General features: G+C 35.7%; 4 protein-coding genes across 5 annotated transcripts; 2 read left to right on the top strand and 2 right to left on the bottom strand.

Annotated features, from left to right (window-relative positions):
* Positions 1-415: 415 nt before the first annotated feature.
* Positions 416-886, top strand: LOC148584797 (uncharacterized). Its single transcript, XM_088517277.1, has one exon. It carries the CDS (start codon positions 416-418, stop codon positions 884-886), a length of 471 nt encoding a protein of 156 aa, XP_088373403.1.
* Positions 887-2,240: 1,354 nt separating this feature from the next.
* LOC132187362 (syntaxin-73) lies at positions 2,241-5,982 on the bottom strand. 2 transcript variants are annotated; one of them, XM_059601653.2, is made up of 9 exons: positions 5,651-5,982; positions 5,001-5,126; positions 3,566-3,734; positions 3,394-3,479; positions 3,182-3,250; positions 3,046-3,090; positions 2,735-2,797; positions 2,536-2,612; positions 2,241-2,423 (listed from the first exon to the last, which is right to left on the bottom strand). In XM_059601653.2, exons 1-9 carry the CDS (start codon positions 5,804-5,806, stop codon positions 2,411-2,413), a joined length of 804 nt encoding a protein of 267 aa, XP_059457636.1. In that variant the 5' UTR covers positions 5,807-5,982; the 3' UTR covers positions 2,241-2,410. The 2 variants fall into 2 exon arrangements, with proteins under 2 accessions (XP_059457636.1, XP_088373525.1); XM_088517399.1 differs by lacking the exon at positions 2,241-2,423 and having other exon boundaries at positions 2,532-2,612.
* Positions 5,983-9,925: 3,943 nt separating this feature from the next.
* LOC132186232 (transmembrane protein-like protein) lies at positions 9,926-18,782 on the top strand. Its single transcript, XM_059600092.2, has 14 exons — positions 9,926-10,237; positions 11,063-11,121; positions 11,542-11,650; positions 12,112-12,221; positions 12,511-12,579; positions 13,262-13,873; positions 14,297-14,832; positions 15,552-15,616; positions 16,234-16,313; positions 17,058-17,162; positions 17,513-17,652; positions 17,743-17,871; positions 17,974-18,126; positions 18,206-18,782. Exons 1-14 carry the CDS (start codon positions 10,057-10,059, stop codon positions 18,345-18,347), a joined length of 2,490 nt encoding a protein of 829 aa, XP_059456075.2. The 5' UTR covers positions 9,926-10,056; the 3' UTR covers positions 18,348-18,782.
* Positions 18,783-18,912: 130 nt separating this feature from the next.
* On the bottom strand, positions 18,913-21,980 carry CRCK2 (calmodulin-binding receptor-like cytoplasmic kinase 2). Its single transcript, XM_059600093.2, has 6 exons — positions 21,545-21,980; positions 20,712-20,974; positions 20,438-20,606; positions 20,237-20,326; positions 19,830-20,131; positions 18,913-19,550 (listed from the first exon to the last, which is right to left on the bottom strand). Exons 1-6 carry the CDS (start codon positions 21,795-21,797, stop codon positions 19,287-19,289), a joined length of 1,341 nt encoding a protein of 446 aa, XP_059456076.1. The 5' UTR covers positions 21,798-21,980; the 3' UTR covers positions 18,913-19,286.
* Between the last annotated feature and the right edge of the window lie 351 nt (positions 21,981-22,331).

Raw genomic sequence — 22,331 nt, 5'->3', positions numbered from 1 at the left:
AGGTACGATATATGATATGCATTCAAGTCGAACAAGTAAAAATAGTAAAAATGTTATTTTTGGCTATATCATGAAATAGAATACTCTCAAAGGAACCGATTAGACTAATGGATTCTTTAGCCAAAATGACTAGTCGAATACATATATAAAAGAGATGATTCAAAGGCTACTATATCAGCGACATCAATATAGTGAGATAAAAGTGGAATTACTCTATTCTATTCTAAAATAAGAAGAGTTTTTTTTTTTTTTTTTTAATGCTATTTAATAGACTATTATACAACTATCATACTATTTGACTGTGACAAGAGAGCAAGTGGAAGCATGTGATGATGCAGAGAGGAGAAACAATGTTCCCAGGACTAATGGTAGGCAACACAGTGTAGAAAGATGGCAGAAACCTCCGAAAGACACAATGAAGCTTAACTGGGATGCGGCGGTGGATAAAACCAATGGAAAGATAGGTTTGGGAATTATAGCCAGAGATTGTGGGGGATCAGTTGTAGCAATGGCATGTGGATCACGTTACCACATTTCTGATCCAGCAATGGCAGAGACACTAGCGGCAAGAAAAGCAATTGAATTGGGCAAAGATATGGGATGGCAGAAGATCATTTTAGAGGGGGATGCCATAGAAGTAGTGAAAACACTGACGAAAGAAGAAATCAGTATGGGACCTCAAGGACAGATAATTGAAGATGCAAAAGAATTGATGAAGTGTGGAATTATGTGGAAAGTCCAACATGTGCGTCGTGAAGCCAATGAGGCTGCACACCAACTCGCAAAAATGGGTTTGCATCAAAATGAATTACAGATCTGGTTTACAGATTTTCCAATTTGTATTATTGAAACAGTTCTTGCTGAGCAAGAAGTTATTATTATATGATTATGGAATCCAATTTCAAAAAAAAAAAAAAAATACTATTTGACTGTGACAATAAAAATCAGCCCTTAGACAGGCACTTGTAAAAAAAAAAAAAGAAAAAAAAAACGATTGATTTTCACTGCCATAGATTGACGTGTGTCCTTAGAGGATGTAATTCTCACATAATTTTTTTTTTTTTTTTTGTGTGACATGTCCGTAGAAGATGAGGAAAATGGGGAAAGGAGATTCGATCTAGTGACCTCTACTTCATAGAGCGTAATCTAACTGATTTAATCTACCACTTGAAAACAACTGTATGCTATGTTAATACTACACGTAAGAATTAATAAATTGGGTTAAAAAAAAAAAACTTTTTTCTTTGTTTTAAAGATTAAAATTAGGCTATATGCTAGATAGGTATAATTCCAAGGACAGTGAATTTGATTGATATGTTGGCATCTCTTAACTGGCATATATAGCATGAAATCCACACAGGGAAAAGTCTTTTTCGAGGCTTGTCTTTTGGGTTGAACTCTACCCGCTTCCAGGTGAAGTTTCTCAGATAATCACTGCCCCACCACAAACTTCTAAATGTTGAAGATTCTTTTGGATGTTGGAGGCAACAAAAGCCTCTGCAAAAACTGGACCTTTGATATTATTCTCTTTTACCCAACAACCCTCCAATATATGTGCATGGTTTATGATCGCATCAGTGCAATGTTCACACACTAAAAACAGATTTTTCACAAGTTTAAACCATATATACTTGTTATACCGTGTTGATGCACATGTAAACCCTAGACACTCGCTGGCGAGTGTCCCTCACGCGGATTTCACTCACCAATGAGTATCCTCCACGCGCCGACGCGTGGAGTCCCCTTCCCAGCGCCTAGCCTCTCGAACTCACGGCTCTACCGCCATCCTCAGCCACTGCTGCTTATTTTGGTGTTATGGTGTTTTTCTGCAGCCTTTTTGGTGTTTTGCTTATGTTGTTGTATTTTGTGGGTTACCGTCTCCATACTCAGTTGTGGTTATTTGTTTTAGTGGAGACTTTTGTAGCCAACATTTGTTCTTTGCGGCAATACTTTCCTTGCAACAACTTCTTGAACGTGGTTGCTACTCGTACCGCTTGGGGCTCTTAACCGAGTCCTTTTGTACCTGAATACTGCTTCGTGCGACCATTAGAGAGGCTCATAACCTTTTTGGAACCATTGCCTACTGTTACCGTGTGTTTATGTGTTTTTCCCTGTATTGCCATTTCCGTTTGAGTCTTGTTGTTAGGAAGCCCACCTCGCTTTATTTGTTTATTTCTCTGTAACCCTCGTCCCATTATTGCTTAGAAAAAAAAAGAACAACCCCTAGACACTCGCTTACCGGTCAAAGCAATCTTGAAAAACTTTTTAATGATAGAGAGAATCATCGTTAACGGAAGAAAAAAGACAGATAATATCACGTTTACGCTAACATTATACATCAAGAAAGAAGCGTGTACACACGAAATCTTCGAGTCATAGGTATCATCCATATGTAGGCAGAGCACCAATATCACTTTAACACACTGCAAAAGAGAAGTACAGGCATCAAAACATGTAAAAACTCATAAACATATTCGTCTACATGGCAATCTAATCTAATTTTTTTAGGTTAATGCAGGAAGACATGGAACTTACTTGTATAAATAGGCAGCAATTCCCAAAATTATACACAAGAGGATGATATCAATGCAAAAGTTGCGGCTGGACCTCAGCTGAATAAAATCAGAAATACATGTAAAGAGAAGGTGAGGAGAGGGAAAGAAAAGGAGAAAAGAGAGAGGGGATGCTCTATGAAAACATGGATGGATAATCTAAATTCAAAAGATGCATATACCCGCGTTACGGTTTCCTTGAGCCTCACATTTGTACCTCTCAGGTCAGTGTTTGCTCTATCAACCTGAAATTGTCTCATAACAACAGTACTTAATTTAGTCAATAGTTTATCTTGCAAATTTTATTGACACTTCTATGTTACTGAGAGGGGGAAAAGAAAGGAAAAAAAAAAAAGTGTGAGAAATCCTTTAAGAATATTCACATCACCTAGCCAGATTTTTGATGGAAAATTCCTCCCAATCAGTTCTATTCCTCCATTGGAGATCATGAAGAATAAAGAACACTGGAAAACAGAAAGAAATGATGGATTACCTTATCGTCGATTTCATCCATCAATGGATCTTGTCTGTCCATTTCCTGTATGTCAAACTCACGTCATTACTAGAACAAGAATTTGATGTACACCATCTTTATATTACATGTGGAGGAGAATGGTAAGAGAACAAACCTCATTCATGTCATGTGCCATGTCTTTCAATGTATCCAATCCTTCAGCTATAACATCCAAACCTTCATCCTGTATCAAGTCCAATTGATCTAAATCAAAGGGAATCCTACATAATTCTTTTGAAGAGCATGTCATTAGCCATTAAGTGAGGTCAAATGCCTAGCTCTCACAATGATGAATACTCAATAACTGCTGCTTTAATCTATACTTGCCTGTTTCAGTCTCCGCATTTCATACTCTTGCCTAAACCGATCCGATTCTTCAGTTTGTTGATAGTACTCCGAATCAAATCTTCCATCTGGTATAATTTGTGTTCAACATAATCGGTTAATACCGGTTACATGTTTATAAGAAACTTGGTCAAATAAGTAGATAAATTGATACCTGAAGTTGAGTCAATTTTGATCCCAGTATATGAGGCAGAAGCTGTCCAACCACCAGTTTGTTTAGCTCTACTCGTATCAGATCCATCAGGTATAGCTTCAATCCTCTCTTTAAGTGAAAGAACTAAATCATTTCGAGCCTCGAGCTCTTCTTTTGAAAGTCCTTTGACCTACAAACAACATTGAACATCAATAAGCATACCAACAAGGGGCATCAATTAGAATCATTAGTGAAAGGAGTGAGTAGAATCATGCATAAGATGAAAAGTAATATTACAAAAGAAAACGATGTATCCTTTTGTGAATGCAGTAAATGCTCGAGATATCATATAATTTGCAATTTGAATTACTTTTCTCGCATCTGACAGCAAAAATTCCACCAATTTTAGCTCAAGCTAAGGCTAGAAGAGCACTTTCAATATGCTTAATAAACAGTTACCCAAGACAACTATGCAAAATATTTAACCTTAAAAAAAGGACACCAAAAAAACAAAAAAAAAAAAACCACCATGCAACATATTTAGGAAACTGATACCCTCTTCCCCCCACGACACACACCAAGAAAAAACACACATGCACAAAATTAGGACTAAAGTTCAAATTTAGTAAACTTGTATCCTTTCCTACATTTTCTCATGAACCAAGCACTATTAGGGGAGTAGAACTCGGATTGAAGTCTCCTACAATTCTAGAGAATCACAAGGACCTGCAATTCCTTTAATCTAGACCATTTATTTTGAGTGAATGTTTTAAATTAAGCCATGCAACCACTAAAAAAAAAAAAAACCCCGAAAGGAGATATGGGGTGGCTAGACCACCTCCACTTTGAGAGAGTGGCCAACCCCCTCTCAACCGTTGAAGGGGTGGTTGGCCATCCCAAGGGTGTGCTTGGGGTGAGATGACTACCCTCTCACCCCCAAGAGTGGTCAGCAACCCTTATGGGAGTAGTTGGGGTGATAGGCTACCCCTTTGAGGGGTAATTTGCCACCCAAAACCAAAAAAATGCTTTAAAGGGCTGTCAAAAACTCCCAAATCAGCTATAGGGTAGCCGATCCCTGTCACAAAAAAAAAAAAAAAATAATAATAATAATAAAACAAAACAAAACAAAAAAAACCCAAAAAAACTTTAGGGGGTGGTCTACCACCCCAAGCCAGCTATGGGGTGGCCAAATATCATTTTAAAGGGTGAGGGGAATCACGGATGGTTGAATCACCCCAGGCCGGCAGGCCCTCTCTCTCTCTCTTTGTCGAGGGTGGTTGGTCCACTCCAAGCGCTGTGATTTTTTGTTTTTGTTTTTTACTTTTTTAGTTGTTTCCGTTGCTCAATCCAGGTCGTTCACTTTAAATGAACATTGAGAATTGCTGGGGAGGTCAATCCATACTGCTCGAATCAACAACTGAATACATGCAAAAACAGATAATAAAATAAGATGAACCTTTTTAAAAGCAAGTCTCTGCAATTTAGGGAGCTCCTCAAGCAAACGAGCTTTGGTTCGTCGAATCTCCGCATTCATAGCAACCGCCGTAGCCCTGTTCCTCTCGGTGGCAGCCGCCTCTGATTTCTAAAAAATCAAAAAATAGAACTAAAAATCATATAAATTCCAATAATACAACAAACATATCCAATTCTTCATTTCTCAGCTTGCGACCCACCAAAAGCAGAAACCTTCGTTCTAAACTTAGAATCCTACTACCAATTTTGCTTTCACTAATAAGTTTATCACAAAGCAAAACAAAACAAACCAATAAAATTCAAACTGTTCTCTCCTTCTCCTTTCCCTTTGCTTCAATTTTCTTGACAATCAAACAGGGCATAAGGGTCCTCCCACACCCCTCCCCAAAGTAAAAAAAGGAAAAAGAAAAGAAAAACACACGCGCACACAAAACTAGCAAGCTATGAAGCAACCTCTACGTAAAGCATAAAGTCCGATGTTCAAAATGGTTAATTTTAGTTTTCTTTTCATATCTTTCAATTTTTCCGGCAACCAAACAGAGCATAGAAACATCAAAAGGCAAAAACAAAAACAACCCTGTTCATCCAATACCAGTATACCACCACGAACACACACACACAGATGACAGATACCTGGAGGGCTCCATCGGCGTCGGCTTCAACGACGCCATATAAACGAGCAAAAGTATCGTCCCCAGGAACACTGGAGTCCCTGCGCTTATCAACATCGTACTTTTCGTACTTCTTGCAAATCGCGTCGACCCGCGTAATTAAATCGATCACACCCATACCCTCTCTGTGTCTGTCTCTCTGTGTGACAGTTTCTCTGTCTGTGTCTTTGAGTTTTTGTGGGGTTACTGAGTTCGCGGACGGAGACGGCAAGAAACAGAGAGGGAGTCAGAGCTATGGTGGTTCCCAGGTGTACGATGACACATGGTTTGACCGTTTGATTGCTGTGAAGGGGTGGGATCGTGGGAAGTCTTTTGGGCCATATACAACGGTTGTGATTTTGACATTGTTAATATCGCGTTTTTTTTTTTTTTTTTTTTTTCAGTTATTTAATAAGACATAATTTATTGACAAAGAACTAAAAAGATCACACATCCTTTAAAAGACAAAACCGCCTATATATAATCTTAAGTTCGATAAAAAATAATTTGACTCCTCCATTGAGAATACTCTTAGGGCAATTGGACATGCAACCTATGGTACTGACCGGAAAAAACCTCTCCTTGTAAACTTTTTTCTTGTTTGAATTGAAGAAAAAAAAAAAAAAAAACCCAATAAAAAGGAGAATAAATGAAAATATTGTTACACTGCAAACTCCTTAATGACTATTTTCTACAATGATAAAATTTTTATTTTGTTTTAGCTTACCATGCTCTATCAGAATGAGCTATACCTTTTGACTTCAGCAAAGGCTTTTTTATCAACATATATATATATCCCTAGAATAATTTTCTTGCATATCCATGATGGATCAAATACTCGGTTTTTTTTTTTAATAAGAGAAAAATACCAATAAACTGCAAAAGCACTTTTGCCTTAAGATTGATTTGACAACCCTAGATGTCAATGATTAAGTGACAAAGCTGAATCAAATTACATTACAGAAGTCAATGAGCACAATATCCGTGTATTCAGTTCATATGTTTGGCAATAAATTGAGTATGTGCTTTTTGGTTATAAAGTAATTGATTTGATATAAAGTAGATAAAAGTTTAAAAAAATTTTAAATGAAAAAAGTGAAAACATTTTATTTTGTAGTGAATTTTTATTTAAATAACAATAACAAATTATTTGTGTAATATAAAAAATAAAAATATTGAAAAAAAATTTTTAAAAAAAAAGAAAAAGAAAAAGAAAAGGAAAAAGACTTTGGCCCTTTCATCGCTAAAGGGGCAACTTTTGATTACCTTTAATATAAAGATAAATAAATTAACTTTTAGTCATTTCATTAGAATTTAGAACATGACATCTTATCATGTTACAATGAATTTTGTGCGCGAGTTGTCAATTTTTTTGCTTTGAGTACTTCCTTTGTCCGTGAAAGTAGGTCAATGCTAAAAAAATATGTCTCCACTAACTAATTTTTATACTAATTAGAAAAAAAAAAAAAAAAAATTTATACTAGCTTTTTAATTTTATCTTTTTTTTTTTATATATTTTTTTTAACATGAAAGTTGAAAATTACATTATATTATTTACGAGTAATTCTAAAAGTCTCTTTTGTATAACTCATGTATCCCTCTAAAAATAAAGTAGCTTTTAAAATTACAATTTGATCAAAATTTAATAATGATAAATCACAAACCTAATGATAATTTTAAGAATCACATTATCTTTGGAGGGATGCATGAGTGGATTGAGATCTCCAGCAATAGCGAGAGAATTACTAGTGGATATTTTTTGAAACCCTGGTTATTCATTTTTATCCAACAGCCACAAATCCGTCACATGCCTCACTTAATATAAAATAATAAAATATTATTTCAAATTTAAAAATAAAACAATTTATTAAAAAACATAGGATGGTTTCGGCCAAACCATGGCCCCTGGGGCCAAACCCATAAATTTGGCCAACGCCACCCCCTAGGCTGAGCTGGGGTGGCTGGCCACACCCTAAGGGGAAAATGGGATAGTCGAATCACCCCATGTTTTTTAATAAATTATTATTTTGTATTTTATTTATATTTATTTTTAAATTTTAAATAATATTTTATAATTTTATATTAAGTGGGGAATCTCAATCCCACATGAGTGACACAATAGAAACTTGTAGCATTACCCTACTACTTACAGTTAATGCAAAATTATTTTGGATTTTTTTGAGTTCATATACTAATGGGACGAAAAAGGAACTGATTATTTGCTTAGAAAAAAAAAAAAAGGTATTGTTTAACCCCCAATAAAATAATTATTATGAAAAGATTAACAAACAACCTAAAATACAAAACATTAATCAATACACAAATATTTTAAAAAATAATTTTCACATTTATTTGACATTAGAAATATTTTTAAAAAATAAATAAAAAAACACCTGATTTTATTTAGTTTTTACAGGCAACGCTGGTTAGGCCAATTTTTTTTTTTAACATGTCCGCACAAGAGAGAAGAAAGAGATTCGAATTAGGCAACCACTCAAGGCTCATAATTTATAAAAAATGTATTTTTAATATTAAATCTGTCAAATGAAAAGAAAAATAGGCTAAAGAAAAATAAAATGAGACGAGGTCATTAAAAAATTTCAAACTTGTGTTGTATTAATTATTAAAAAAAAATGAAATTTTAATTAGTAATTGTATGACATCACAAGTCCTCGTCAGAACGGAACCCAAACATTCTAGAAAGAAAGGTCGCCAACAATTTTAATTACTTTCAACTTTCTATAAATTTATGCAAAACAGTGGGCTTGACCACTTTTTTGGTGGTGGTGGTGGTGGAGGAATAAGATGATGCCGTGGAGAATTACCAGTGGATTTTTTTGAAACCCTGGTCATTTATTTTTATTCAACAGCCACAAATCCGTTACCTGTCTTACTTAATATAAAATAATAAAATATTATTTAAAATTTAAAAATAAAACAATTTATTAAAAAATATAAGATGGTTCGGCCACACCATGGCCCCCTAGGGCCAAACCCATAAATTTGGCCGACGCCACCCCTTAGGCTGAGCTGGAGTGGCCGGCCACACCCTAAGGGAAAAATGGGATGGTCGAACCACCCCATGTTTTTTAATAAATTATTATTTTTTATTTTATTTATATTTATTTTTAAAAATTAAATAATATTTTATTATTTTATATTAAGTGAGACACATGGCAAATTTGTGGTTATTATATGAAAATGAATGGCTAAGATTTAAAAAAAAATCCCACTGGCAATTCTCCCACTATTATCGGGGATCTCAATCTCATATGGGTGATGTAAAAGGGACTTGCAGCATTACCCTACTACTTACGGTTAACGCAAAATTATTTTGGATTTTTTAGTCCGTATATTAATGGGACGAAAAAGGAATTGATTATTTGTTTAGAAAAAAAAAAAAAGGTATTGTCTAACCCCAATAATTATTATGAAAAGATTAACAAATAACTTAAAATATAAAACATTAATCAATTCATAAATATTTTAAAAAATAAGTTTCACATTTATGTGACATTAGAATTTTTTTTAAAAAATAAATAAATAAACACCTTGTTTTATCTATTTTTTACAGGCAAGGCCGGCTAGGCAATTATGCCACCGCTTAAGGCTCATAATTTATAAAAAAAAAAAATCTATTTTTAATATTAAATCTGTCAAATAAAAAGAAAAATAGGCTAAAGAAAAATAAAATGGGACGAGGTCATTAAAAAATTTCAAACTTGTGTTGTATTATTTATTAAAAAAATGAAAATTTAATTAGTAATTGTATGACATCACAAGTCCTCGTCAGAACGGAACCCAAACATTCTAGAAAGAAAACGTGGCCAACAATTTTAATTACTTTCAACTTTCTATAAATTTATGCAAAACAGTGGGCTTGACCACTTTTTTTGTGGTGGACCTGGTGGTGGTGGGAGGAATAAGATGACGCCGTGGAGACGACGCCGTTGCACTGAAAATAAGATGTAAATTTTATAAAAAATATCATGACAATTTTTAAACCATTTATTTTTAAAAAAAAATTTTCAAAATTTATTTTTCATTCTCAGAATAATAATATTAACAAACAATTTAATTTATTAATTTTTTTTAAAAAAATTAAAAACAAAAAATATTCTCTCCACTTTTATATGGCGCGTGAACGTCGCGCTCATCATCAGCGCGTGGTTCCAACATCCTTTACACCCGAACCAGCTTGACGAGTACAACTGAACAGGCAACTCAAACACCGAAAAAACTCACTTTTTCTTTTTTTCCTTTCTACGATTTCATTTCTTAAACACCCACCCAAACATAACGTATTATTACACTCTAATCCCTTTAAAGGCAAATGTTTTTTTTTCTCCCATGATGTGTGCTCTGAGAATCACCAAAAAAAATAAATAAATGGGTTTCAGTTCGATTCTGTGCCCTTCTTCCAATTCGATTCTTAGTCTTTTCATTCTCTATTCTTGTTTTTTTGGCCCCTGTCATATGTATGACGAACTGGGTTACAAAACCTTCACCGTCTCTAGCTTTAGCTATCCTCGGACCACGCTCAGGCCCTTTGATTTGCGCTATATTAGAGGTGTGTGAGCCAGTTCTCAGTGACCCTTTTGAGTCCTTGATTCATTAATTTAGTTTTGCGCCATGTCAGTGGTGTTTGAGCTAATTCTTAGTGACACTTTTGAGAATTTGACTGATGATAAGTTTGGTTTTTCATTAGTTCTTGAGGGATTATTGGGGGGTTAAGGATTAATGGATCTTTGCCTTTGTTAAAATAATATTCTGGAATACCTAGAAGTGTTTAGATGGTCTTTAATGTTATAATTTTTGTTTCTATATACTTATTGGGTTGTAACTATTTTGGTGAAGTCAGAAGTGTTTAATTGGCTATGGACAAAATTTTAACTTTCTAAGTGAAAGTTATGAAATTTGAAGTAATTTGACGGTTATTTCTTGTTTGAGTGCTTCTTTGCTGATTGACGTTGATAGTATGGTTATGTCTACATAATTCATGCACCCTGTTATCAAGTTTTATAACTCTTTCTTCTTTTAAATGTAAAGAGGGGGGAGATTTTATTCGGATTTCACTTCGTTTCCTTTCTCTGCCCCTCCTTACAATTTGGGGATTAAAGCATTTCCTTGCTTCCTGTTATCAAATTCAGTAAAGTTGTTGGTTGAATTTGTACAAATCAAACCTATTTACAGGCGTACCATGAGTATAAAATATGTGCATGAGAAGAAAAGCTACCTGCTTTCATTTCATTATGTCAACTCTCAATTACAAAAAATGGAGAAGAGAATGACTTAATCAAAATGCTAGTATTAAGATATTTTATTTTATTTTATTTTTGAAAAATCTAAAATTTATATAATATCTTACCGGTTTTGCTGTTTTGCCCTGTTCCAGTTGATTTGCCATCATGGTTCTCTTCAATGTCTATAGCATTGAACTCGGATGTAGAGCTCGTAAGTATGCTGATCAAGTTTGAAGAATTGATAGGATTTGTTCAGTATTCCAGCATTCATCTGATGCCTAATTCCTGGATATATGTTTGTTTGTTAATTATAAATTCTTTTCAAATTACTTCCGTTTTGATATCTTGTTGTGTGTATACACCTTCTTCTTGCATAAGGTACAATAGTATACCATGCACTTGTCTAATTGCTGATTTCCAAATTGAAATTTGTTTTCTTGATATTAATTTTTTCCTATTACTCAAGTTGCTATCCCATATGACTTTGTACTTTTTGTTTGTCCTAATACAGAAATTAGATCGTGCTTTAAACTGTCTTTAGAATGAAGGGAATTACACCAATCAATTACCGATATAATGCATTTTGAGTCCTCTGCCTCCCTTAATTGCTTATGGTCCAATTTGTTTGCAGGATGCTGTAAGCATAAAAAAGGCTCGTGAAAGCACACTGCCAATTATTTGCTTCAGAGATGGTAGCCCCCCTCTTCCAGATGTCTCAAACATTTCTCTAAATGATTCAGGTAGTTCATGTGAAAGTGGTCTAATTAAAATTGAAATGAACCTTAAGTAAACGTATCAGTTCATCAATTTAATTCTGTTTTGCCTTTCCGCTTTATAGGCTTTGAATTCTTTAATGTCATACTTGTTACCAACATGCATATGCAAGCACTTCGTAAGAAAGCAAGACAGTTACTTTGGGACCACCAAAGTTAAATGTCCTTTTCATCTAATTGGCCTGAGGATTCTGCTTGCTGAGTTCTTTGTGACAATGGTGTTTCTCAAATTAATTAACAGTAGTTATGGTGTTTCTTTGGGTGATGGAAGACCCAACTTATCTGCACTTAGAACTCTTTCTTTAATGCCTATTTTCTTTTAAATTGGAATCAATCAATAATTCTGGTTGACTTCCGTTTCCTTTCTTTTTCCAAGTCTAATCAGATTATCAATGCATGTATTTTTGAAAGGTTTTCTGCTGTTGCAGTGTTATTTCCCCTCTCTAATGGCTCGTTTGGAGGAATTCAAGCTCTTCAGAATGTGGAGCAGTGCTTTCCTATGCAGAAAAATATCACAATGAAGTTGACAAATGAGCAGGTCAATCTCAAAATATCTTACTATATCATACATTTCTTCCTGTTTGCTAAAATCAGATATTTTCACTCAATTTGTTTTTTTAATTAGTTTAACTGAGATGGAATCGTGGTTTGTTTACTTAATGTTAACGCCATGATAACTGTCAGAGAATTTTTTGTTTTACTTATATGCACTTTTTGGAGGTCCAAAAGGGTGACTAAGTTTGGTGCATGGAAAATTTCACAATTGCTTTGCTTGTTTTGTTTTTCATATCTTTTGTCTTGTTGATAACAGTAAAAGTTGTATTCAGATATCTCCAGGAGCTTGGTATTTTGGTCTTTTCAATGGCGTTGGACCTACAAGGACACAGTCGAAAATGGTATAGTTTATTACTTGGTAGCTTTCTCCTTCAGTTATAGTTTTCTTTATCTTCTTTTCTCAATGACAAGTAGGAAGGTTGCTGCATCCACCAACTTATCTCTTTATTGGATCTGATTATATTGTGTGATTCACATCACAAGAAAATAATTCAATAGTTGATGCAAAATGCTTTAGTTAAATAGCAATTCCTCTTTCCATTTTTTAGTTCTTGCTCTAATAATTTTCAATTCCATCCAAGTGTGGAAGTTTTTAAACACTTGTGACCTATCTGAGGAAGCCATTGTCATTAATGAAGATTTTGTTAGAGGGAGAACTGTAGTTATGAGGACTAGACAATGTTTGGAGCTGATTAATTTTTGTTCACAGTGAGATCAAATGGCTTATTATTTATGGTACCAAAAAGTTATGATATTCTAGTGTTTAATGTGCCCACTAATTCTTGCTAGAAGTTTATATCTGAAAATTTTAGCTCACTCTGCAATTCTTCCTAATTTAGTGCTTGTGCTAAATTTCTATGAATGTTGCTTGATCATGGTGGCAGAATGACTTACATCTCAGTATTGGTGATCTAATTTTCTTGAGCTCTTTCCAATCGCTTTCTTTAGAGTCTTGATATGTTAATTTTGGACACCAATATTGCAATCATTAAAACATAAAATATAGCTGCTCTGGTATTGCAGATTGTCCGAGGCCCATCATACTCCTTCAGTGCCAATGTTACTGTAGAAGGATGTACAACCTCAACGGCATGGGGCCTGTACTGCAACCAGACAGTGGACCCACTCTCATGTGTTCCATCTGACAGCTACTTTCCTGCAGGGAATCTTTCAGGAGACATGTCATACAACCAGACAAATGAAAATGTGATTTCTTGCAAAAGTAGTTTCAAAACTTCTTGCCTTGGAGATGGTGAAACAAAAGTATACTCCTTGGATGTTCTGGCAGTGGCTGAACAGTTGACCATTATGGCAATGGATATCAAGTTCAATGTAGCAGCAGCAAGTGACAGTAGGAACGTTAGTGGAATTAATTTAATGTGTTTTGCTCGGCACGGTGCAATTCCTTCAGCCACTCTGCATGATTATTCCAGTAACATAAGTGAAGCTCCTTTGTCTATTCGCTCCCCAAAGGTTGGGCGCTGGTATATTGCTATTTTACCGGTTAATATTTCAAAAGAACTTGGAGGGACTCAGAACACTACAAAAGTTTGCTATTCCATGGAAACACAAGTTCTTGAATGTCCCATAGGAAAGGCTGGATCAAATTGTACATGGGAAAGATACGTCCTGCAGGTGGGATTGTTGATAGGATTGTTTTCTGCCTCTATTGCTGCTATTATTTTTGTGTCTTTATAATATGAAAAGCTTGTATTGTAGGATGAAAAGATGTTTATATAACCTGTCAATTTGCACTATTTGGTATATAACAGAAAATGCCTTTTTTAAGTTGTTTGAGTTTAAAACATGAAATGGCTTAAAATGGTAAAATATAATGATTATGGCATGTTATAGGATATCATTGTGAACCAAATAGAAACAGAATTCTGGCTTAGATATTTCAGATTGGAAGCATCATCTTTCATGTTAGTTTTGCTCTTTATATCAAGTTTAGAAACAATTTAGGGGCTCTGTATTGTCTTCTCTTTTCATGATACTTCAAAAGGACTTATTCTCGCAGGAATAACTTATTAACAAGCTGAGAATGGTTGTCTGCAGACAGTTCTCAGGAGAGATTCAAACCCCTTTGAATCCTATTATTTGCCAGTCAGTGGAAAAGTATTGTCAGATTCAGCCAATTTTCCTCTTGAGCCCCTTGTAAGCAACTCCTCGTATGATGGAAAACCAGATGATATTTGGACTTACTTTCTTTTGGATATTCCTCGCGGTGCAGCTGGAGGAAATATACACATCCGACTGACATCAGATACAGACATTGATTATGAAGTATATGCTAGATTTGGTGGATTACCATCCCTTGATAGCTGGGATTATTACTATGCAAACAGTACAAGAAGTAGTGATGGCTCCATGTTTTTCATGTTGTATAATTCCAGCCAAGAAAAGGTTGATTTTTATCTTTTATATGTTAGAGAAGGAACTTGGGGTTTTGGATTGAGGCATCTTAATGCCACTAGCAGTGCTACTACAGATCAAACTATCATGTCTGTTTCCCTTGAAAGATGCCCAAAAAGGTGCTCCTCTCATGGGGAATGCAGAGTTGCTTTTGATGCTAGTGGATTGACATCATACAGGTTTTTTGTTTAGCCCTTCCCTTATTCTTTTAAGGTATTGTTTTGTTTTTTTGGTTATATTAATCTCTTTGTTGAAAGTTGTTGTTGCTAGGGGTGGAACAAAGAACTTTTGCTTGATTTAATTTCTCTTTGGACTTTTTAACATCATAATTTTTTATCGTATATCATCTTTTCATAGAAGATTGTATAAAGGTTAATGAAAAATTGCCATAAAGTGTTGCATAATATGATCCATAATTTTTGTTGTTGTTTATTAGAAGTCCTTTGAACCTATGGGATACATAAATGGAAGTAGACCTTTCCCTTCCATGAATCCCACCTTTCCCTGGTATAGACAGGATTTGATCTCAGATCTCTTGCAGAACAAGAAGATTTTATTAGCTAAATAACAGACACCCACAAGATTTAGAAATTTTATATAAAAGGATTTGTTGTGAATTTGACGTTTGTATTGTCTTTTTTCTGGATAAATAGGCATTTATATTATCTCTGTAACATATTTTACCTTTTTGTTTTTGGCTTCTTTCAAACTCTTGATCTCCTCAATCTTTGAATTTAAGAGGTCTAAACTCTATTCCGTTTTTTTAAAGAGGTCTACACTGTTGTTGGTATGATTTGGATGTTCACTTGTTTAGATTCAGAAATTGCCTATCTTATTTAAGTTGCCTGACTCCTGTAATTGAGTTTTTTTTTTTTTGTTCTTTTCTTTTCTTCCTCAGCTTCTGCTCTTGTGATCGAAGGCATGGAGGCTTTGACTGTGGCATTGAAATCGTATCACATCAAGGTAAATGCTGATATGGTGTATGAGATGATGTTTCTTAGTTGGCCTATGATACTTTTGTTGTTAATATGTCCTCGTCTGTTATGATAATTGGTAAACTTTTATCCCTCTTTTTTGTCATACAAACAATTAGCTAAACTTTCGGTGGCTTCATTGTTTTAACAAAAAAAAAAGTAAGCGTAAGGGCTGCTTGGCCGTTTGCAAAATCAAGCTATCTAGTGAGAAAAATATTCACTGTCCAACCAATTGGAAGCAGCTAAAATTTTCTGAGATTTCCGACCTAGAAAAAAAATGTTGTTGCAAAATATTGAGTTGCAATTGCTTTCCAGTTCTACTGTGTGGTTTGCATAGCCTTCAAATAAGTTTTACTTTTTTTGTTTGGGTAACTCAGAGAAGTTGTAATCGGCTAAATCAGTTTTGCTGGTTTCTGGTTAGCCCCTTGCTTTTCTTGAAAGTGTTATGATCTTACAAGGAGCCATAAACCCCTGGATTAAATGAAAAATTAGCACAAAGCTGAAGGTCATATGTACTTATTCTTCTACCATTTGATTTATGTGGACTTTGGTGTCATGCTATTCAATGGTTTTTTACTTGATTCACTTGCCTGAAAACTGCTGTAGGGCACATATGGCAATCGATTTGTCTTATTGCATCAAATGCTGCGGCTGTACTTCCTGCCTTTTGGGCCCTTCGACAGAAGGTAATGCTCATACCTTTTTTTTTTTTGGGATTGGATTGACAACAGTTTAAAACTTCTTACAACATAGAGTAATGATAGATTGTGGTATATGATCTGGTTTCCTGTTTTGTTAAACAGCAACAAACTGATCTTTTTTTACAAGATTATGATAGTAACAGGGCTTGCCTATGCTCGAAAGATAATTGTCCTTTGTAGTAGTGTCATAAGATTGTAAACAAACATAAATTTAGTAGATGTCGACTTTAATGAAGACAAACAGCAGTAAAAACTCTTAGATAAGACTGGAGGGTGAGGTCATGGATTCAATTCCATAAGGGTGCTCGAGTTATCTACCTAATAAAAACGAATTAACAGCCTACTGGAATATTAAAGAAAGAGATATGATTGGGGCTTAGTTGAGCCCCATTTAATTCTCAACTTTTATTTACATGGCACAAAGCCACATAAAAGTTGTGTCATGTTCAAAATTGAAATTTAAAAAAAGAGACAAAAATCAAAACATATGTCCACAAAAGTTGGGTCTTAGATGAGGCTCAATTGAGCCCCTATCATATTTCTTAAAGAAATCTTAGGGAGGTCAGTGATATGTTCAGTGATATCAGAAGTGGTCATTCATATCTCATATGTCTAGTTACTGATTAGCAATTTGAGAATGTTCAAGCTATCCAAAGCAACCAATGTGAATTTTTTGACCTTTTTAGATGACTTACTATTGCCAAATGGACTATTATTTATTTTATGCAGGCATTGGCAGAGTGGGTGATATACACATCTAGCGGAATTTCAAGTGGATTATATCATGCTTGTGATGTAGGCACGTGGTGTGCATTAACCTTTAATGTCTTACAGGTATAGTTATTCCTGCATCACTTTTCAATTTCCAGGGATTTATGCTATTTATTTGGTTGTACACACTTGGGATAATTATATAAAATTGAGGGTATGGTGAATTTATACACCTTTTAAGTTGAAAAACCCAATGGACAAGGAGGGACATCGAAAGCCTTGAAATCATTTGGAGATGGTGTCAATATGCCCTCACTTGAGGTGCTTTGAAGAAATGGGTTCTTAGAGGGAAGTGAGATCCAAATCATGCAAAATGCTGTAAATTTTCCTTCATGTTTTACTAAGTGCTACTTTCTCTCTCTCTCCAACTCTATTTGAGATAATATTGATTATTCAAATGGAAAATGTTTCAGTTTATGGACTTTTGGCTCTCTTTCATGGCTGTGGTGAGCACTTTCGTGTACCTTGCTACTATTGATGAAGTTTTTAAGAGGGCAATTCACACAGCTGTAGCTATTCTTACAGCCCTAATGGCTGCGACTAAGGCAACCAGGTAACTGACGCCAATAGACATTATTCTAGTAAAGTTGATATAAGGATTATGAGAATTTATGGTTGGCATTTAACCATGCTTAACCTGCAGGTCTACCAATATTGCTATTGTGATAGCAATTGGGGCTTTGGGTCTTCTTATTGGATGGCTGATAGAGATCTCTACTAACTATAGGTCGTTCTCCTTTTCGATCGGGTTCTCTTTAAATATGATTGACAGGTAGGTTCTTTTCTTAGAATTGGCAGCGTCCCTTGCCCGTGCATAATTTACTTTTTACACATTCACTTCCTCTTTTAAGCCTAGGCTCCTTTGTTTACACAGATGGCAAATTATTAAAGACTGGCTTCAAGATCATATCAAGACATTTTTTAGACGGTTCCGGTGGGGATTTATGCTAGCAGGTTTCACTGCGTTAGCAATGGCAGCAATAAGCTGGAAACTGGAAACCAGTGAAAGCTACTGGATTTGGCACAGGTATACAAATTTTATGAAACTCTCTCTCTCTATTGCTTTCACTCTCTCTCTCATGTTTGATGCATAAAATGCTTTGCAGTGTCTGGCATGTGACAATATATACGTCTTCATTCTTCTTCCTTTGCTCAAAAACAAAAACAATTGCCGTAAATACTGAGAATCAAAGAACCCCAGTTGGAAATTATGAATTGACTCGGCAAGATTCATTCTCAAGAGGGTGAGAGAATGGCTTAGGGAGAGTGAGGGATTTTTGCTCAAGTTCCAACAAAAATGACTTCTTCTCAAGGAAACTGGGGAAACCAGTGTTTGATGTTGTACAATTCATCTGATGGCATCAACTCAAGCAGCAGTTATGCCAAATAAGATATCTCAACTGCATCAACTGGAGCAGTTTGTTGTAAATTCTTCTCCATGAGGTTTGCTCATAATTTTATTTTATTTATTATTATTATTATTATTATTTTCCTGTATTGGCCTAATTATAGGAAGAAAGATCCGAGACAGGGCAGGAATGATATTGACTACTTCAGGGAGAGATTAGGACACGAGGGTTTAGATGACAATTGGTTGGTAAAGCTAGTTCAAGGGCTTAACAATATTTTTTTTCCCCTTGTATTATTCTTACAAAATTATAGAAGCAACAGTGATTGAATGAAGCTTATATTGTCGTTGTGATATAAAACCTTTATAATGCGCTTGTTTCTGAAACATGCTATACTCGGGCGAAACCCTAAAAGCACGTATGAAAGGCAAAGTATACAGTGTAGCTATTTTAATGTACTGAAATGATTTCAAACACAAATAGCTCTTATTTCTCCATTAAGAATAAAAGCTGTCAAGGAAATTCAACAAAAAGAAATTCACCGAAATGCGGAAGAAAGTGCAGGACTTCCCCATCTCCAATTTCCTATACAGAAGCCAAATCTCATGAACAAATTATAAACAAATTCCTCTAAATTCTAGCAACAATTCAACTTTTTCCCACCAATGTCTTTGGATCCACTTCTGGGGAGATTATTGGCATCCTCCAACCATGAACCATTTTCAATACCTACCTGCTGGGTTTTCCATCTCCACATGATTCCAGATTTCTGTCTCTGGTTCAAAAGCACATCCTTTCATACTGGCTGCCCTCACTATAGACCTCTTATATTATTTTCTCACTCTTCTCTTAGTGAGATGCTCCTTTGGGTAAAGGAGGAGACCGAACGCAAGTCCGAAGATGATTGTTCTCTGTAATCCTTTCGGATGTTCCAAAGGATCTCTGCACACCTCCTCATAATAGGCCGATTCTGTCTGCGTGGAGCCAAACACTGTAAGGCTAGTTCAAGAACCTGCTCAAGGGCCAAGTGATTTGCGGAAGTGCATTCCAGCTTTGGGTCCAAGATTGAAATAGCATCTCCTTCGGTAAACTTCTTTATGGCCTGCATTTAAACATCAAGTCACATCAAGGAGAAGAATTTCCTTTATTTCTTAAAAATGCTTCCTTGTAACGTAATCACCCTATCCAGTTAAATGAGGGGATGGTAGAGTTTGGAATATTGTTGCATAGACTAAGTGGGAGATATTTGATGGACGTGTGCTCTACATAATCATACGTTAAGGATCTTTGTGAAAGTTTTGAACTTTCTTTGTTTCCTTTCCATGGAAAATTATTATAGAAAACTAATAGTGACCAAAGAAGAAACATAAGAGAATCATACCCATTTTGCCGTAATCCGTTCTTTCATTTCTCGTTTTGGTTCAATTGGACGCCTGCCGGTGACTAGTTCAACCAATAACACACCAAATGAATAAACGTCACTCTTCTCGGTAAGCTGATAAGTTCTGAGGTACTCTGGGTCTAAGTAGCCAGCAGTTCCTTTAACTTGGGTAGACACATGGGTGGCACCTGAATCACTGTCGGCTGCCAGTCTAGCAAAACCAAAGTCAGCTACTTTGGCTCTGAAGTTTTCAGTGAGGAGAATGTTGGAAGATTTTATGTCTCTATGAATGATGGGATGATCTGCAGGGGAACCAGTTATATCTCTCAAAAGAGATTCTATATGCTCAAAACCATTTACTTAACTTTGACAAAGTCGAATAAATTGGCTCACCACCAAAAACTTACCTGTATACATATGAAGGTATGTGACAGCATGGGCCACATCAATTGCAACATCTAGCCGTGCGGCGAGGTCAAGAACGTTTCCATGAAAAGCTGCATTATTTCCAATCAGATTTCAGGACCTCAAGTTCATGGGTGTACAAGCACATTCATGTACACACAAAAACAAAAAATTGAAAATAAAGCGACACAAGCAGAACTCACAATCCAAGTGTTCTCTGAGGGTTCCATTGGGAACATACTCCACAACAACAATTCTTTCATCTTCGTGCTCCAAGCATCCGTAAAACTTGACCAAATTCAAATGTTCCACCTGTGCCAGTGTTCGGATCTCGCTTTGGAATTCCACTCCCAAATGCTTATCATACACACTCTGCAAAGAAAGGTCACCAAGTACTTGTTAAAGACAAACGCAATGTCACACAAGTTATTGTGTCAGACGCAGAAGATGGAATATCCTAGATAACTTTCATCAAACCTTCTTAGCACGTTTTACTGCAACAACAGTTCCATCTTCGAGTCTTCCCTTGAATACTGTCCCAAAACCACCTTGTCCAATCTTGAAGGAGGGAGAGAAATTCCTCGTGGCCTTGAAAATTTCCTCCATAGTGAATTTTACACTCCCAGGCTCTCGCCCATGTGTTGAGTGTGTTGAGTGATTTGAACCGGAATAGATCCCTCGTTCTGAACTACTACGTCTTCTCTCACTACCAGTACCAGCTCTTGAACCATCCGATGCAACTAAGAAATCAACAATTGAATACTTTATTCTCACTCATCTCATGAATGCAAATGAGTTTGAATTAACACACCACCTATAAATCCATATTGTTCTTCAGATATACCAACAATAAAGTATTATCAAGCAAACGACAAGCCAGTGATTCCTAGATGCAACAATTATCATACATGACCGACCAAACTCAAACATGGCTAATAGTCTATTGAAGTCCACAACATCGACAATTCAAAACTCAAAACCATTCAGATGTTTCATTTATAGTGTGGGATTTGTAGTACTAATTGAGATTTCAATGAAAAGCTCAAAATTCACTGAATCATAACTATCAGGAAAAAGATATTAAAGCACTTTAAAAACGTTTTTATTTTCATTTTTCACAGTTTTCTCAGCAACCAGTACAGGAATTAGTCAAACGAAACTCTCGTGCTCGGATCGTGAAAAGTAAAACCTGAAAACCAAATCGATTCAAAACTCTTGACAGAATTTCACAGCGCTCCACCAAAACCAGCCAAAAATCGCTATTTTGATTTTCTTTTTCTTCTTCTAATTTTTCAAAAATTGGAATTTACCAGAAGGAGCTTTGAACTCCGCAGAGTCCGCGAAGCTATTGGTGGAGCTCTTGTCCTCCGGCGGAGTGAAACACGCAACGAAGACTCCGGCGACAGATTTAGCCGCGACGGCGACGCGGCTTCGGCTACTTGAGCTGGAACTCCGAGCGCTCGAGGCCTCGGAGTATGCGGGCGAGTATGGCACGCGGTCCGGCGTGCTTCGCAGTCCTGAGCTAGGATTCCGTCGACCGTGCACATGGTTTGGGCTCTTCATTCAGAGAGAGAGGGTGACGTGGAATAGGCGGGTGGTTGAGAAGCAGCGTTGTTAACTTGCGAGCGGGGAGAGAAGGAGAAGGAAGACTTCAATTAAGACTTTGAGTTTGAAGAGCTGTTCAACTAAGGCTTCAGAGTAACGTGCCCGGTGCGTCGCTTGGATCCATTTGTTGGGAGTCGGGACCAATGTTTTTGTTTTGTTTTATTTTTTGTTATTTTTAATTTAAGGTTAAGGGCATGGTTGTATTTTTACATATCACAGGAGTACGTACAATGATCTATTTCTGTTCAACCAAGAAAAAAAAAAAAAAAAAAAAAGAGTCACATTGATTGCGCATGGCATGACCCTTCTCCATTGGTACATTATGATTTTTAAAAAAAATAAAATAAAATTATTGCAAATTGAGTGATATTTTGAGAGAAATAAGTATAATTTTGTCCTAATTTAGGATAATAATTTTTTAAAACATCATTAGTAATTGAATGAAATTTAATTAATGATGAGATGAAATGTGTCCAACTTGCTATTTGACAA

This window comes from Corylus avellana, chromosome 6 (genome assembly GCF_965113065.1).
Source record: "Corylus avellana chromosome 6, dhCorAvel1.hap1.2, whole genome shotgun sequence".
NCBI classification, from domain to species: Eukaryota; Viridiplantae; Streptophyta; class Magnoliopsida; order Fagales; family Betulaceae; genus Corylus; species Corylus avellana.
The sequence above is the reverse complement of the archived record's forward strand: the minus strand, read 5'-3'. Positions and strand labels throughout refer to the sequence as shown.

Excerpts from the sequence above, each read along its gene's own strand:
- LOC148584797 (XM_088517277.1), top strand. The coding sequence starts at position 416 with ATGAAGCTTAACTGGGATGCGGCGGTGGATAAAACCAATGGAAAGATA.
- LOC132187362 (XM_059601653.2), bottom strand. The coding sequence starts at position 5,806 with ATGGGTGTGATCGATTTAATTACGCGGGTCGACGCGATTTGCAAGAAG. Across the intron at positions 3,091-3,181 it reads TGGCACATGACATGAATGAG|GAAATGGACAGACAAGATCC; the intron begins GTTTGTTCTCTT and ends TTTGACATACAG. Across the intron at positions 2,613-2,734 it reads TCAAGGAAACCGTAACGCGG|CTGAGGTCCAGCCGCAACTT; the intron begins GTATATGCATCT and ends GATTTTATTCAG.
- LOC132186232 (XM_059600092.2), top strand. The coding sequence starts at position 10,057 with ATGGGTTTCAGTTCGATTCTGTGCCCTTCTTCCAATTCGATTCTTAGT. Across the intron at positions 11,122-11,541 it reads TGAACTCGGATGTAGAGCTC|GATGCTGTAAGCATAAAAAA; the intron begins GTAAGTATGCTG and ends ATTTGTTTGCAG. Across the intron at positions 17,653-17,742 it reads GCTGCGACTAAGGCAACCAG|GTCTACCAATATTGCTATTG; the intron begins GTAACTGACGCC and ends CTTAACCTGCAG.
- CRCK2 (XM_059600093.2), bottom strand. The coding sequence starts at position 21,797 with ATGAAGAGCCCAAACCATGTGCACGGTCGACGGAATCCTAGCTCAGGA. Across the intron at positions 20,975-21,544 it reads GGAGTTCAAAGCTCCTTCTG|TTGCATCGGATGGTTCAAGA; the intron begins GTAAATTCCAAT and ends TTGATTTCTTAG. Across the intron at positions 19,551-19,829 it reads AACGGATTACGGCAAAATGG|GCCATAAAGAAGTTTACCGA; the intron begins GTATGATTCTCT and ends GTTTAAATGCAG.